We start from the raw sequence: 18,538 nt of genomic DNA, 5'->3' as shown, positions 1-18,538 counted from the left end.
TCACTGCGCATTAATTAGAACGGCCAAAATATTGAACGCTAGCAACAGCAAATGCTGGAGAAATGTGGAGCAACAGGAAATTTCATTCATTGCTGATGGGGATGCAAAATGGCGCAGCCACTTCGGAAGACAATCTGGCAGTTTCTGACAAAACTGAACATACTTTTACCATGTGATTCGGCAATCACAGTCCTTGGTATTTATCTAAAGGAGTTAAAAACCTATGTCTGCACAAAAAAAACGCACAAGATGTTCATACCAGCATTTTGCATCTTCGTCAAAATCAGCAAGCACCCACGATGCCCTTCAATAGTTGAACGGATAAATAAACTATGGTACATCCAGTCAATGAAATATTACTCAGTGATAAAAAGAAATGAACTGTCAAAACCATGAAAAGACATGAAGGGATCTTAAAGGTATATTATTAAGTGAAAGAAGCCAATCTGAAAAGGCTACACCCTATATGATTGTAACTATATGACATTCTGGAAAATGCGAAACTATGGAGACCATAAAAAGATCAGTAGTTGCAAAAGGCTCGGGGTAAGGAAGATTAATAAATTGAGCAAGAGGATTTTTATGGTAATTAAAACATTCTGTATGGTTCTATAATGATAGATACATGCCAGCCATTAAATCCACAGATGTACAATACCAAGAGTGAACTGTAATATAAACTATGGACTTTAGGTGATAATGATGTGTCAATATAGGTTCACCAATCGTAACAAATGTACCACTCTGGAGCAGAATGTTAGTGGTGAGGGAGGCCACGCATGTGTAGTGGCAAAAGGTATGTGGAAAATCTCTGTGACTTCCTCTTAGTTGTGCTGTGAACCTAAAGCTGCTATAAAAACTGAACTCTGAATTTTTAAAAATCCAGAAATGACAGAGATAACAGAAGTAGCTCAGTAGGATGTCAAAGTAGCTTTTATGGATATGTAAACGTTTTTAAAGATTAGCATGAGGAAAAAAAATGATATATAAAAGGACCAGTGGCATATCTAGAAATAAAAAATAATATATCTGAACTGAAAAGTTCACAGCATGGAATTAATACAAGATGGGAGATTGCAAAAGAAAATATGATCTAACTTCAACAAGGAACTCTAGCATTTATCCAAACTGAAACACAGATACAAAAAGAAACACTGCAGGAAGAAGAACATTGCCTCAGTGACCTTTGGAACAATACCAATTGGTATAACATGCATATAATTTGAGTCTCCGAAAATAGGAAGAGGGGCAGAAGAGCAGTGAAAAAATAATGACCATTTTTTTCCATATTTGATGCAAACTATAAACACACAGGTTATAGAAAAACATACCAAGGGACATCATTATCAAATGGATAAAAAATAGTGATGAAACAAAAATAACATAAAGGCGCCAGGCTGTTAAGAGACATTTGAAATTCTGAGGAACAAAGGTCAGAATTACCATGGAGAAAAGGATAGAGCAAGTTCAGAACAAGGGTAAGAATCACTGAAGGTGTCGTATAGAATATGCACGTCAGTTGGGGCACCTGGGTGGCTCAGTCGGTTAGGCGTCCGACTTCGCCTCAGGTCATGATCTCACGGTCCGTGAGTTCGAGCCCCGCGTCGGGCTCTGTGCTGACAGCTCAGAGCCTGGAGCCTGTTTCAGATTCTGTGTCTCCCTCTTTCTCTGACCCTCCCCTGTTCATGTTCTCTGTCTCAAAAATAAATAAATGTTAAAAAAAAAAAGTTTAAAAGAATATGCACGTCAGCAGAGAGTGGAGCAAATCTGGCGAGTGTCTGTGGGGAAAATCTGATAACCTACAATTGTATCTCCAGCCAAGAAAAAAAAATCTCCAAAAATTAAGGTGAAATGAGTAATTTTCTGACCACAAATGCTGAAAGAATTTCAAGGCAGCAGATTCATACTATGGAGGATACTTTTAAAGTTCTTCAGGTGGAAGGAAGTCACACGCGAGGGACACCTGGGTTTATTTAAGTAAATGAAGATCACCACCAATGGGAAATACAAAAATCATTTTACCTCATTTTTTTCAGTCTTTCAAAGGAAATTGACCATTTCAAATAACAACAACAGTGCATTGTGGGGTTTATAATATATGTAGAAAAATGTCTGACAAGAATATCACAAAGAACAAGAGGAGGAAAATTAAAGAATATTCCTGTAAGGCTTATACATTTTTACATTTTGGATACATATTGCAAACTGTGAGGCACTGACTAAACTAACAGAGGAAGTTGAATGGAATAGAATAAATCAATCCAATAAAAGGCAAGGGAAAAGAGAAAAAGAACAGACACTGCCATGATGAATAAGAAACAAGATTATAGATTGGATCCTATTCATATTTGAAAATCGTGATTTGAATGATATAGACAACTCCGTTTGAAAGGCAGAAGTTTTTCTGACTGGACAAAAGGGAGTTCCAACTGTAAACTATCTACAATAAAACCATTTAAAATATAAATCCACAGAGAGGTGCTGCTAGGGAGATAAAGTTGGTGGTGTTGATATTTTTTACCTCGATTGTGGTGTTAGTTTCACAAATATATAGCTTGGACTCCTGATTATACACGTAAATGGGTACATTTTATTGCATCTAATTTCTGTTACAGTATACATATTATAATGCAGATGATACAAGATTTCATTAAATTTTAAATCAGTAAAGTTGTTTTTTTACAAATCAAAACAGAATCCAGTTTAAAAAATGGTTAAGGTCAGAGATGTTCTCCTTTCATGTAACTAAAGGCCATCCAAGTCTTTGTAGTAAAGTTCAACATATGGCCTAGTAGTCTCTAGGACTTTCAGGAATATTCCTCTTTTCCTCTCTAACCCTAGAGCAAGAGCACTGACTTTTCCCAGAGTTAAAGCTGAGTTTGAGCCACCTACGTTCCACCTGTGCTCTGTGTGTAGCATAAAGCTCCCATTTTTGCAGGGTTTCTTATGATATGAGCTAAAAGGGCACCATCAAGCTACTTTCCTGCAAAGCACGCTGGTCTTGCTCCAAACTCAGTAAGCACAATTGGCAAGGTGATATGGAAATGCATTTTGTGGGTGGGGGAAACTAAGACACAAGTTAGGGTTTATTACATAACTCTGATTTTTAGCGTTACATTATACAGTCACCCTCTGCTCCGCCCTTCCTCCCTCAGTGCTCCAAGCACTAACAAACCCTCTCCTTGGCGACAGCTGTGCACACACACACTTCCAATGGTAAAGTCTAAGGAAGGAAATGACTGACTCCTGAACCTAACGGGTTTCAGGAATGGAGCCCAGATCTCTGAGCAGATCCCCTCAGCTCTCATAGGTACCTAACTCTGGTTTATCAAGAGGCGGCTCCAGCAAATGAGTTTCAGCGTGTTCCCGGTGATTTATGAGCTTACAAACTAGGTCATGAGTAGGAAATAAATGCCATTTATCAGCTTTCTGGAGTCAATGGCAAGCCATTGAAGTAAGAGCTGGCTCCTAAGCCGGATAAAGAAATAGCTCCCACCGACCCAGGTGGGGCAGGGAACACAGCTCACCTACAGCCAGAAAGCAGAGGTATCATCACACTTCTTACCAAATACTTCTTTCGCCAAGAGATTTTTCAGTTCCAGTTGGGAATTAAAAAACAAAAAACAAAACAAAAAAAAAAACCACCACAAAAAAAGGACATGTCAAAATTAATGTTGAGAATTGGTGTTATGAATAAAAAATTGTGCCAAATTAGCACTTCAAATTTAATTTTAAATGCAGCATGCTGCCAAGCAACTTGGAACATTTGCAGGTTGTTGGGAAATTGTTACGAATGGCAAATAGCTTCCTCCACCGCCTTCTCCTCCCCGGTCCCCCAGAGCATCTCCCTTAGGAGAGACAGGGATATGGGATCTGTGTGGGTGTTGGAGGGGGTGGGGCAGATGCTAGGCATCAAAGGGGCCTGGGGTGACTGTGGAAAATTGTTAGATTGTTTCTATTTGCATTTCACATGAAGGATTTTCAGCTCCCAGATTTGAAACAATAGGAACTTCTTAAATTCAGATCCCTACACCTGAATTCACATTCCTTCAGACAGAAATGATTAAAAAAAATAATAATCAGCCTTTTTTCATTACTTGCTCTATCCAAAAACCTGTAAGAAAAACTGCACATTGTTTCTCCAAGGTAAAAGATTTTTTTTTAGCTTGCTAAACTTTTTTTTAATCAAAAACCAAGTTAACTTACAGTAGACTTACTGTAAGTTAGAAAAAGTAAGAACATATTTTTCTTATTTATTTTTATTTATTTATTTTTTTAATTTTTTTTTTACATTGATTTATTTTTGAGAGACAGAGACAAGGCACAAGTGGGGGAGGGGCAGAGAGAGGAGACACAGAATCCGAAGCCGGCTCCAGGCTCTGAGCTGTCAGCACAGAGCCTGACATGGGGCTCGAACCCACAAACCATGAGATCATGAGCTGAGCTGAAGTAGGACACTCAACCGACTAAGCCACACAGGCGCCCCAAGATTTTATTTCTAAATAATCTCTACACCCAACATGGGGCTTGAACTCACAACCCTGAGATCGAGAGTCGCATGCTGCCCTGACTGAGCCAGTTAGGCACCCCTATTTTTAATCACCCCCTTCCTTCTTCATACATTTTTGGTTTATTATGTTATGCATTACTATGTGTTATACATTTTATGTTCATACAAGTGTACATTTTGAAAGAGTCTGAGAGGACATCTGGTTTACCTTCCTTTTTGCAAGGGAAGCTGAGCTGCAGAGAGAGAGAGAGAAGTCATTTCCCAAAGCTCGCAGAAAGCCTCTCAGGAATTCTAGTCTTTGTAGCTTTCACCGTCCAGCCAGGATGATTTGCATGACAGGCCTCTTCTATATGCAAGAAAAGACTGCTTGCTTTGCTCCCTCTAGAAAGAATATCTTAAATGTTTGGTGACTACATTATTTTGCACACTTGCCTCAAAGTTACTCTTGAAATTTTAATGTATTCTCTTGTCAATCAACCAAATGTCCAGACTCCTGTTTTGCTGTATGTCCTGGAGTCTAATGGCCTGAGCACTACCAGTATGAATTTTGTCCTCTCTTAATGGACCACAGTGGAGCGAGAATTGAATACTGGCAGAGTAGTGCACACAGTGGAATATGAAAAGGGAAGGAACTGTTCACAGGCTGGGAGATAATCCAAATATCAGACTCTTGTGGGGGTGGAAGAACCAACAAGTACAATATTCAGAGGAAACTTAGCCACTGGTCATACTCCAGGAGCCAAGTGAACCATGTTTTTATTCATTTATTCATACAAAAAAAATATCACTGAGCACCTCTTATTTGAATGCTATCTATTAGATATTCTGGAGAATGCAGAAATACATAGCTCATATATTTTATCCTCAGAATTGAATTAGAAAGCCACACCTGAATTCTAGAAGGCACACTGTCAAAAAAAAAAAAAAAAAAAAAAAAGTTAATGCTAGCGACCAAAGGAGAGGCACAGACAAAACATGTATAATTCCCACATAGTGAGAGAGCTCATTCAGGCTTTGGCCATTACAAATTGCCACACTAATTACCATTTCTTGTTCACTTATTATGCGTCAAGCACTGTGCTAGACATATTTACATATATTAGCTTATGTAGATTCTTACAACGGACTATATATTTCCCCTGTTAGAGATGAAGGTGCTAAACTTTGGTTAGTTTTAAGTAACTAGCCCCACCTTACGGCAGTTATGAAGTGTCAGTGCCGAAAGTCAGCCTCAGGGAATTTAATTAATAGCCAAACTCTGAGCAAGGAAGCCTGCACGGAAGGCATGAAGTGAACCAGAGGCTGTTTGTGATTTGAGTAGATAGGGATGGAAGAGAAGGGTCCATCACTGGAGGGAAGAAGGGCCAGAGAACTCAATGATTTAGGGAACTTGTAGTTTATGCCAAAGTCACATCTATTGGGATCATATCATGGATAGGCTGGTTGTGTACTCGAGCACTGTCCCACAGGGCAGTGCTTTGGAATAATTTGGACCGGAAACACAGAATTTGATTACATCCCATATCAAGACAGACGGCCTATGGAGTCACTCCTGCACTGCTACCTCCACTAGTACAAAAGAAAAGCCTGTTTGAATCATCCTGTTCTTTGTCTTTTACTTCATCATTTTCTCTTCCCTGGGCTGTAGGTAATATCACTGGTCAGACTCTCTCCACGTCAGCAAAATCAGCCTGGAGAGAGACAAAAAAAAAAAAAGACAAAAAAAAAATTAGATCTTGCCTTCAGTAAAGATGCTCTTTGCCTGAAAAACAACACAAAACGAATCAGCTTTGCAGTTTTTTTAAAGCAATTCTTGTAGTGTTCAATAGACGACAGAGATGAAATGAATTATACCACTGAAACTAGAGATCATGTCATCTCATGATTGGATCATGTTTTATTCTTTTTCTGTGTGGTTTTAGATATATTTTCTTTTTTTTTTTTTTTTTTTTAATTTTTTTTTTAACATTTATTTATTTTTGAGATAGAGAGAGACAGACAGAGCATGAACGGGGGAGGGTCAGAGAGAGAGGGAGACACAGAATCTGAAACGGGCTCCAGGCTCTGAGCAGTCAGCACAGAGCCCGATGCGGGGATCGAACTCACATACCGCGAGATCGTGACCTGAGCCGAAGTCGGACGCTTAACCAACTGAGCCACCCAGGCGCCCCTTTAGATATATTTTCTTACTGTGATCCAGTAATTCCTCTCCACAGTTGAGGAATCTGGGCCAAGAGAGTCAAAAATTTTGCCAGGATAATGCTGATGTGAGTGACAGAGCTAAGCAGGACCCCAGGTCTAGACTCTGCAGGATCTAACTAGATGGTATATGCCCTTACTCTCAACTTTCTTCCACTTACATTATTGGCTGTCTCTTATTTTAAGGAAAAAATAAATTTTCTTCAAAATGACTACTTTCATTCCTTACAATCGAAATATATATTTGTTAAGCATTTCTTTCTTCTTGCATTAGGGGTTTCTTGAGCACTGGGGTCATGTCTTAACCATCTTCATATTTTTCACAGCCCCTAGCATATACCAGGGTCCTACACAAGGATGCCCTGCTTAAGTGTAACAAAATGTATATGTGTCCCCGAAGTGGAGAGGCAGCATGATGTAGTTAATCACATCAGGGTTAAAAGGTAAACAGACCTGGCTCTGTTTTTTGCTGTTTGTAGAGTTTTGAGCAAGTTACTTCACCTTTCTGATTTTTTTAGATTTGTTTTTTTTTTTCCTTTGTAACATGGAGATACTAATAGAACTTAATCTTATAAGATTCTCTGAGAACTGAAGGAGATTAATACACGTGAAATGCTTAGCACCGTTTGTGGTATTAGTAGGTTTCTGGTTCATCATAGCTGTGAATATCTAACTACTCATGTTTGAGAAGGCAGGAGTGAAAAAGACTTGCAGTGCCATCGTTGGTTATTAACAAGTTTGAATATGTAATGCTCCCATTGAATCACACACCTACTCCTCTTGAAAACAGCCATTTGAACTGAGCAAAACAACCAAAAGGTGAGGGTTAATTTATACAGAAGTGTACTGTGTTCATTGAAAACACAGCCTTGAGTCTTCTGTAGTGTGTGAGATAATTTAATAATTGAGTCTCCTGTTATTAATGCAGGAGAGATGGTTCTTGTAACTTTTGTCCTTTTCACCAGGGTAGTGCAGCTTCAAGGGGATGATGGTAGGCTGCAATAATAAGCCTGAATTGATGACACCTAATGACTTCTCTCCTTGTGGCTCCAAGTATCGGTTTTGTGTTCAGATCAGTGAGTAGAAAGCTTCACTTCTCTTCAGAATGACATATACATTGCCAGTAATTGCTTTCCTAAAATGGAAAAGGAATTAAAATAAAAGGCTGAATGCAGAAGGGGGTGGCAGGTTTTTGGAAAAGTGTATCGGCAATTTGAAGCATGAATAATTAATTTTGTCTTGAGATTAAGTTCAGTCTGTGTTTATGATCTGTTGGAAAAAAAGAAAAAAAAAAACCTAATGGGTTCTAAATAAATTCAGTATCAATTTAAACTATTAGAGGAAGTTAAATCAAAATAATTAGGATATTAAAATACTTTGTGCATTTCCAATCACTGCCTTATTGAGGCTCTGGATCTTTTCCAAGGAACAATAATAGCCTGAATATATTAGGATGTTTGCTTCTCTTAGAATGTTACTGTTTGCTCATGTAAAGATGATTGAGAACTTGCAGGAGACAGAAAGCCAGATTGATGTGTTGACATTTCAAGGGAGAAGGTGCTATATAAATGATAAATTATTTTGTACATATGGATTAAAGACAGCATTGTGACAATTTATTGTTAAAATAGTTGAACTTGATTATTCCTTATTTACAGTAATTGCTTAATTTCACACTAGGGGGGGGAGCATTATTTTTGTGGCATTTTCAATTACCATAGAATGGGTTGGTAAAATCAGAGTAAGACGCAGGTGAATTCCAGTAGAACCCAGAGCTTCTTTGCTTATTTGCTTAAGGCTATCAATTTTCATTGTCATATAAGTGGAAATAAAGGGATTCTTCCTCTATGTTACTTATTAGGATTTTCCTTCCTTTTATGCCTTCTTGGAGCATAGCAAGCTTGGAAATTAGAACAAATATAAAAAAAATTGAGATATAGAGTTTTTCCCCTTTCTGAACGAAAAGCTCATTTATCTGTAAATAATTTGGGTGAATTTATTTAGTGATTGTCATGGTGAAATGCCCATCAGCATTCCAGAGTTCTTGGACTGTCTGGATATAATTATTCCGAGGCTTTCAGGAATTGGTCTCTAAGTGATTTCCGTGCAATATTTCAATGTTTTGTTTGTTTGTTTCTTTTCTCCTAAATATGATTATCCAGCTCATCTACATTTAATGTTATCTTTGGAAAAATATTACTAATTAATCCCTATCATAAATATGATTTGATAACTGAATATCAGAGCTGCCATACAATTACTGTGGCAATATAGCTTGCTTTCTTATTTTTCCAGCGAGAGAAGAAAAGAAAACAGAATTTCAGGGCATCTTGAGTAATTTATTCTGAAACTAAAGCATTGCATTGAGTACTTTGCTTCTTGGAGAATCAGAAAATTTAGTCAGGATTTGTAAAAATATGGATCCTCTGTCCCCAGCAGACATCGTAAAGTATAATTTTTAGTAATCTGACAAATGATCTGGCAGAACAATAAACATTTGAGCTCCAAGGAGCTCAATAAAACTATAAACAAAAATTAAAAGGAACTAAAAATTATTCTTAGTAAAATTATGAAAATATTTGTTGTGTGTCCTAATGCGAATGAATAATGGATACCTAATTCACTATTTATATGTATAGTGAGTTTTCCCTGGTTTGAAATACGGTTCTCAGTTTGTAATGTTAATGGAAATGCATTCTTTCTTTGCCTCATTAGAAAGGGGTTGTTATGCTTCCAAAACAGAAGTTTTATATTTTCTAAAATAAGGCTGAGCATCAGCAGTTGGAAAATTATATCTTTAAAGGCTTTTGTCTCACCTCGGAGGATTCAATTGGAAGAGGCTCTACTATGGATGGGGGCAAGATTTTTTCCTGAGTTAATTTTCCTAATATTTCTAATAGAGAAGCCATGTCCGCATTTGTCCTAGGACAATGGTGACTCACTTCTGTCACTCGCTTCCTTAAGAGTCTGTACTTTCATTCCTCCTATATACAGTAAAGCTAAAATCATCCTTTTTCAGTCTTCCTCAGGAGGTAGATAAATATTGTGTGAGAGAAACTGGAAAGATTGACAAGAGGAAGGTAGATTAGTATGGTGGAAAAGCATTGGGTTTGGAGCCTGGTAGTCCTGTGCTTTCTTGCTGACACCATCACTGACCTTGGGCGAGTGGCTGTATTTTACTGAGCCTCCATTCCCTCATTTGTAAAATAAGTAAACTAATAACACCTACCTCGCAAGTTTCTCATAAGCAACAGAAGTGATTTATGTAAAGCATCTATTACAGTGCCTGGTAAATAATGTGTATTCAATAAACATGGACAAGTAATAGGACAGGCAGTCAAGGTCATAGTTATTTCAATTGTAATATTTACACATCCAGCTCTTGTCATTTTGCTAGGGGTGACCATAAGTCCCTTATTCACAAATTATTATTTTTTAAGTTTTGGAGTGTTTTAAATCCAGTGCCTACACATTCCAGCTAGATAACTTGAGCATGTCTCAGATCAGGTGTGATTTGAGGAGTGGCAGGTGGTATTCAGGATCCTGGTCAGGGAGGCAGCACACAGCTGTGGAGCCCAGAACACTGGAGAACACCTGTGGTGTCTACACAGGGCAGGACTATTTGCTTCCAGCTGGTTATTTTCATTGGGTAAATAAAGGTTTCTTGTTAACCAAGCCTTCCATGATTTCCTAAGAAAACCCAGGAAACTGGAGTTAATGTAAAATATCCTCCTTTACATGTCGGAAGCACACTAAAACATATTGTGTATAATAACAGTGCTAGGCTGAACCCAGCATGATTGCAGGACAGATCCAGCCTGTTGTTGCCAGTTTGAAATCTCCCATCTATATGATAGACAGCAATGCAGTTACTATATTTACACAGAATGCACCATATACTTGGTGGGCATACTTTCAGGTACTTTACATATATTAATAAGTTTAAGGCTTCCAATGACCCTTTAAGATTGGCATTAATAATCAGTTTTATTGTTACCAAGTTCATTTCACAGATGAGGAAACCAAGGAAGGGAGAAGTTAGGTAACTCACACAGATTTAGCAACAGAACTAAGATTTGGAGGTAGGTATTCTCATGGCAAAGTTTTTGCGTTTGACCTGGGGTTTGCAGAATGAATTAAGAAATTCTTAATTATAGAAACCATTGTAGGGCAGGGGTGGGGGGCGCCCAGGTGGCTCATTCAGTTAAGTGTCTGACTCTTGGTTTTGGCTCAGGGCATGATCTCACGGTTCCTGAGTTGGAGCCCCACATTGGGCTCTGTGTAGACAGCACGGAGCCAGCTTGGGATTCTCTGTCTCTCTCTCTCTCTACCCCTCCCCCATGCTCTCTCTCTCTCTCTCTCTCAAAATAAATACATAAACATTTAAAAAAGGAAAAAAAAAGTTGTAATGGAGTCTTGAAGGACGAAATTCTATAGGACTCCAATTTTATTTTAGGCATACATCATTCACTAACATTTACTGAATATGTTCAAAATGCAGATCCCTAAATAAGAAGCAGTGACAAGAATAAAGATATATAAGTCATGGATTGCTGTCTGCAAGGTTCTTTTAGTTAGTAACAGGAAGTGTGTGACTAGCAAAGCATCATAATACAGAGATGAGTTCCATAGGATGTTTCTAAGGGTTTTTGGTATTAGAATGGAAGCTTTGACTAGCAGCAGTTAATGGGTAACTTGAGAAATATGGTGACATTTTAACCTACACATCCCCCAAATAGGTTACATTTCAGTAGGCACATATGAAAGTACTAGGTGTCTGTGTAAGCAGAGATTTTGTGGCAGAAGAGACTACATTGTAGAAAATGCCAGGACTAGCCCAGTTATTCCAGGTATTCTAGAATTAGGAGGATTCACAGAGGAATAGAAGAAGGTGGAGAGACATCTGAGGGCTAAATAGGGATGCTAATGTGTTCTGTTTTCCCCGTTGTAATTCTAAGTCCATTCCCTAATCATCACATGAGCGCGCGCGCACACACACACACAAACACACACACAATTTCACAAAAACAATAACAACACCAAACTAACATGAAGTTTCCAGAGGGGCCAAAATATTTCAAACAAGTGAGCAAGGTCAGTTTTTGAAATGATTTGCTATTAGTGCCCCACGATAGAATTGTGAACAATCAAAGAACCATAAAGAATCTCCTTTCCTTGCTTCGTTTATAAAATAAAAACCATAGGAGATAGAGATATTTCAGAATGAGACCACAGAAAGGAAGATATATTTTAGCAAAAGGGAAGGAGATTATGAATGGCCATGAATGTGAGCTGAGAATTACTGGCCCACTACCTAGACTGAATTATAATTCTCAGTCCTCTGCCGGGGGAACACACACTTGCTATAATCTATTGCCAAGCACAATACGGTTAGGCGGTCATAGTGATTCCATAACTTCTTGTAAGTAAGTGTTAGCTCCCAGAATGAAGTGTCCATGTGTAATGAATACCATTATATAAATAAAAGTGGTTCTATTCCCTTTTCTTTTATTAAAAAAAACTTGGGGTGCCTGTGTGGCTCAGTCGGCTGAGTATCCGACTTTGGCTCAGGTCATGATCTCATGGTTTGTGAGTTCGAGCCCCACATCAGGCTCTGTGCTGACAGCTCGGAGCCTGGCGCCTGCTTTGGATTCTGTGTCTCCCTCTCTCTCTCTCTCTGCCCCTCCCCCACTCATGCTCTGTCTCTCTCAAAAATAAACATTAAGGAAAATTTTTAAAAACACTTTATTATTTTAAAAATACAAATGCCGGGGCACCTGGGTGGCTCAGTCGGTTAAGCGTCCGACTTCAGCTCAGGTCACGATCTCGCGGTCCGTGGGTTCGAGCCCCACATCAGGCTCTGGGCTGATGGCTCAGAGCCTGAAGCTTTCTTCCGATTCTGTGTCTCCCTCTCTCTCTGCCCCTCCCCCGTTCATGCTGTGTCTCTCTCTGTCTCAAAAATAAATAAAATGTTAAAAAAAATTTTTTTAAATACAAATGCCATTATAAATCTAACTGATTTGAAACTATTTTCCAATACACACTGCTTAACAGAAATAAACCAAGACTGCAAGGCAAAAGTTCTTATTTTTGTCTCTTCGATCTCCTTGTTAAATCATACCTTCAAGTAAACGTGTTTTAGGTATATAAAATGTTCGCACTGTGAATGGCATAGAAAACTGCTCTGTGCATTTGGCTATGATAATAATATTACTTATCATTTCTATCATCCTCAGCAGAAGATCTCCTCCCAGGCTGGATTGGAAAACCCATACCCTAAATTTATTTTGATCATTAACCTCGCCCGAGATGCTGCTGGATTCATGAGGTCTGACAAGGCAGAGTTTGAACAATATCCTGTGGAAGGCCATTGAGTTTCAGCACCAATCATTGTGAATCTATTTATTTGCTGCCAAAGCCTTTAATTTGCTGTGTTAAATCACAACTGTAAAAATTGTCAACTGAAAATTTCCCCATCAAATATGAAGCCTTAAAACACAAATTACCTTTTAAAGCATGCATTTCATATTCTTCCTTATTTCTTTGCATACTGTGTCATTTTCCTCAGGGGGTGGGAAAAGTGGTTCAAGAGGGACCTGTCTTTGAAGTTATTTTAATCTTTATTCTATCCAGTCCTTTCTGGACTCACTTAATCTGCTTGATTTTTAAGTTGTGCTTATATCCTCCAGGTACCAATTCATGACATCCTTCCAAAGAATTGTTCATTAAAATCTAATTTTTACCTTCTAATTCTGGCTTTTTAGCTAATGAAATCTGCAGTAATTATAAATATCCATCTTGCAAAACCTCAGAATTATTGGCATTTATATATAAAGTCAAGCAATGAAGGAATGATATTAATACTGAAGTTAGCTCTTTCCTTTTCATTTCAATCAAGTGAAGTTAGTACATATATAGTTATGTATATTTAAATAAAAGAATCTCATTTAGCTTCTTTCAATATTTTTACACTGTCATTAGAACTCTTTTGAATGGTACCCAAGGGAGACCACATCTAATCTAAACTTCATGGCAGAAAGACATCGGGAAACTTCAGATCCATTATTTAGCTTGATGATCTAAAAAGATTGGGGAAAGGTTTCTGTGATATTAGGCTCTGATCTACCCAAGGTGCCCTGTAGTGATGGCCTTTCGTCATTTTTTAATGAATTATCAAATGAAATTTTATCAAAAAGACAAATCATTTATGAAAAGCTGAAACAATTCCCTAGCTCATAAGTTTAAGCTTTGCATAAGCAGAACAATAAGCTCTGAGTTCCCTCAGCACTAACAATGTAAGAGCAAGGGTGTGCATCCTGATGTGATGGGGGTAAATCCGCAGAGAGCACAGTGCAGGTCTGTACCCAGTCTGTACAACCCCAAGTAAAGTTCAGGTGATAGATGTGCAAGGTCCACAAAATATGACTTCCATTGAAGTCGACTGTCTGTTGGAGGGGGAAATGGACTTCTTATGGCTTAGTAAAGATAGGACAGACTTTGCCCAAGGATACAGGGTTAGAATTTGGCAGAACTGTGATTCAAATCCAGGGCTGTTGGATGCCAAATGTATATAATGTATCTGAGCTTCCATTTCATTATCTACAAAATGAGAATAATAAAGCCTACTTCAATAGGACTGATCCAAAGGTTAGATAAGACGTTATCCACCATTTATTGAATGCTTTCCATATGCCAGTTTACTGCTTTCATTTAATACCAAGTGTGCCCTGGGGACTAGAAGGGAAAATTAGCTACTGTTCCTCAGTGATTGAATAAAGTCCATTGCCCGCTAGAACAAAGCATGAAATGAAGCCCATTGTTCACAAGCAGATAGGCTTCAGTTTCTTTCCCTTAGGCTGGTGTTTCAGACTCATGCAAATATATGCTTCATATATCTTCCTTGGAGGTAATTGAATGGGAAATACAAACTTCTGGGCCCCTGCTCTGAACTTCTGCTTTGAGAGGGCAATTGAACTGACATCAGCATCAACATCAAAGGATGCTTTTGATAAAAGTAATTTTTATTCTTCCAGCATAAAATGAGAGAAGACTTAACCAGATTAATGCACTTCCCCTTACTTCACACCGGACTTAATTTCAAATACCTTGGCTAAATCTGATAGTTTCCTTTCCTGTCCAATACTTCATGAGGGGTTATACTAGCTAACCTCTTTGAAGTTATACTAGCTAACCTCAGTCTTCGCAGATTGAGAAAATACTTCATGTTATTTTGCTTATTTATCCCTATTTTGGCTTTAAGAGAAAAAAATAAATTATTTTCAGGGCTTTCTATACAATTTATCAGATTCACAGGAAGTCAAAGTCTATTATTTTAGGACCACCAAATCATAAGATTTTTGAGTTTCAATGTTACTTATTCAACATTTCTTTATGGAATGTCCACAGCAAGCACTATATTCAGATAGATAGATTGATGATAGATGATAGATAGATACATAGATAGATTCACTTGATATATATTTATTATTAATTACTATGCATTGAGAAATCTGAAGAGTAAACATAGTAAAGAAATAATTTGTTGTTTTTCTTGCCTTCTAAGCTCTTAGAGATGGTCCAATAAGACATGATTAACAGGTAAAACTAAGTTACCAAGGAATAAAACAAAATTATAGATGGAAACAGTGCAACATATTATTAAAAACAAGAGTTGGGTCACCTGGGTGGCTCAGTTGGTTAAGCACCAACTTCAGCTCAGGTCATGATCTCACACGGTTCATGAGTTTGAGCCCCACATCGGGCTCGCAGCTGTCAGTGCAGAGCTCGCTGTAGATCCTCTGTCTCCCTCTTTCTCTACCGCCCCCCAGCCACTCACACTGTCCCTCTCAAAAATAAATAAAACATTGAAAAAAAACCAAACAAGAGTTATCACTTAATAAATGATAGCTATGTGTCAGGCACTGTGCATTTATTATCACATATGAAAATCACATATGATCATTACCAAAATTCAACAAGGAAGATGCAGCTAGTTTCTTTCTAAAGGAAAGAAATAGAGATTATAAATGATCACATGGTTTTTAAGGCCACTTGCCAAGTTAGTGGTAAAGGTGGGACAGTGACCATCAAGAGCTCAAGGTCTACCCACTCTTCTAGAAAATCTCTTACACATAGAGAAAGTCAACCCAAAGCCAAGGGGAAATCAGTATGGATGGGATTAGCTGAAAAAAATGTCCATGGATGAGATGTGTATTTTCTCTATACATCAACATGTGTGCCTGTTCTGGGGTACAAGCTCCTATAATGCTATGTCCCTTTGAAAAGCAAGTTATTTAATAATTTGTTTATAATGATTTTGAAATGATGCATTTTTAATAAATATTAAGGTCCTTAGAGGTCTATGGATTAGGAATAATTTATTTACTGGATAAAGTAAGAATACATCTTCACTTGGGAGACATAAAGTTGAGAAGCCATTGAAATCATAAGGTTTAGCCCTTTGTTTTATAATAAAAGAACTGAAATTCAGCAGTGTTTTCAGCTCTGTGTACACATTTTAAGAAGGGAGTTGAAAAACTGGAATGCATTTAAAAAAACCCAAACACATTCTGGAGAAACATGTTAGTGTTTTTATTTAATGTATTCTGTGCCTTCACCCATTCCTTCCATACACATCTACTCTGTGACTATGCTTGCCTTGTGCCTGGAACAAAACAACTGGAGGCTACAGTCTGCTCAGCAGTGAAAAAGCAGAGACCTGAGTCAAAAGACTCGGGTTGCAGTCAGAGCTCTGCAAATTAATAGCCCTGTGACTATGGACAGCCAGTTTAACTTCTTAAGTTAACCTTGTGGACTGACAATGTTGGTTGACTTCCCCTAAAGCCATCTTCCTCCTTCTTTCCCTGATAACAGAGGACTGATTTGGCTTCTGTGTCAAACTGGGTAACGTGTTTGGTGGGAAGGGAAACTCCTTGTGTGGCTCTAGAGGACAAATCATTTTTATGCCATTCATGATAATCCCACCATTTTCAGTCAGTAAGTGTCAGGGAGGGCATGTGACTCACTGCTGCCCAACAAGAAATAGGGGCATGTTGGCTAAGTGAATTCTGGGAAATATTTTACATCCCATGAAAACAGAAAGCTTCAAGAAAAGAATCGCTTGATTCTTATGCTCTCTCTGCTAAAGGCTATAGGAAGTCATTATGTCACTCTGTCTGGTTGGTTTTCCTGTTCTTTCCATCCCTACCTGCCTGTCCAACTCTATGTATGGTCATTGCCTCTACTATAGCGAACAATATTGCTGTAGCCATCCTGTGAACATGAACAGAGATATTGCTAACTAATATGGAAGCCTAGAAAGTCAAAAGCCCTAAACTATCTATCTTACCTTGCTTTATTATTCTTAATAGTTATCACTATATGCTCTAATTTGCATGTGTGTGCTTATGTGTGTTTGTGTGTGTGTGTTCATACAAACACATCTCTCATCTGCAAATCTTCTATCCATCCATCAATCAGTCATCTATCTACCTGCTTACCTGTCTACTATTTCCATTTGTCTCTTACTTCCAACCCAAATAGAGCTAGAATAAAAGTTTAAGAGGATAACAATTATGGTGTTTACTGCTGAATCCCCAGGGGGATAAATCAATGAATGACTCTTTGACAACATTGTTGAGATGCTATACCTGTCACTAGGTTTCTTAGAAACCCTTAGTATTTAAATGGCTTTTAACAGGGTGCCTGGGTGGCTCAGCCAGTTAAGCCTCTGACTCTTGATTTTGGCCCAGGTCATGGTCTCACTGTGGGTTTGAGCCCCATGTCAGGCTCTGTGTGACAGAGTGGAACCTGCTTGGGATTCTCTCTCCCTCTCTCTTTACCCCTCACCCGCTTGTGCTCTCTCTCTCAAAATAAATAAATAAACATTTAAAAATAAACAAACAAACAAACAAATAAATAAATGGCTTTTACCCTGGTGGTCAGTTATTTACCAATGAATATAGTGTAATTTATATGCTATATAAACCAGAATATTCTAAAGCTATAAAATATTTTATCAAATGGTCTCTTGTCAATTTTTTTTTAGAAAGCTTTAATAGTTTGTACGGTTGAATATCCTTCTATACTTTTATTCTCCTACTTTTATTCTCTTTGTATAAATTATCTGCTTATTCCATTTGAGTAAGTCAAAAAATTTTTTAAAAGAGAACATATTGAAGAATAATGTCAAAAAATAATTGTTTTCATTTGCTATTTTTTTTTTTCTATAAATTGAGGTAAGCCCAGGGAGAAAGGAAAAATCAACTAATAAGGATCCCTATGTTAGGGTGTGTGAAGAACACACAAACATAATGCAATCCAACATTGTTTTTGTCCTCAAGTTGCATGTCCTGAAAACCATACTGAATGCATGTACAACATCAAAAACAACAGGGCAATAAATATACAATGTGTTCTCAAATATGTGAAAGATATTTAAGGATTGTAAATGTACTCTTGTAGCCATATGGATATATTCAGATTTGTGCTTATCTCTCTCTACGTTGTAATTATTTATTTACACGTTCATCTTTCCCACTAGAATATAAGAATTCCAAAACTTGGACCTGAATTATACTAGTATATGCATTGTTGGCAGCTGGTAACTTTGCATCTCAGCACGTAGTAAATGAGCAGTGAATGATTGAAAGATCAATGAGATATCAATGAGTTTGAAAAGACTTCACAGAAGCCCTCTAACTATTGAAGACTGATTAGCATTTGAAAGGACAGAAAGGAGCAGAGTATTTGTAGCAAAGGAGAACTTGATGATGCAAATCACAGAGGTAGGAATGGTTGTTGAATGGCCACAGATCAGTAAGGCCAGAG

The 18,538-nt window shown here is 37.9% G+C and overlaps 1 protein-coding gene across 1 annotated transcript in view; it reads left to right on the top strand.

The window, feature by feature from the left end:
* Nucleotides 1-13,223, top strand: part of SORCS1 (sortilin related VPS10 domain containing receptor 1) — a 548,833-nt gene extending 535,610 nt beyond the window's left edge. The window contains exon 26 of the mRNA XM_058697716.1: nucleotides 12,949-13,223. Within this exon, the coding sequence (XP_058553699.1) occupies nucleotides 12,949-13,000 (52 nt within the window). The 3' untranslated portion in view covers nucleotides 13,001-13,223. The remainder of the gene's footprint in view (nucleotides 1-12,948) is intronic.
* Nucleotides 13,224-18,538: the final 5,315 nt, after the last annotated feature.

This window comes from Neofelis nebulosa, chromosome 13 (genome assembly GCF_028018385.1).
Source record: "Neofelis nebulosa isolate mNeoNeb1 chromosome 13, mNeoNeb1.pri, whole genome shotgun sequence".
NCBI lineage: Eukaryota > Metazoa > Chordata > Mammalia > Carnivora > Felidae > Neofelis > Neofelis nebulosa.
The sequence above is the reverse complement of the archived record's forward strand: the minus strand, read 5'-3'. Positions and strand labels throughout refer to the sequence as shown.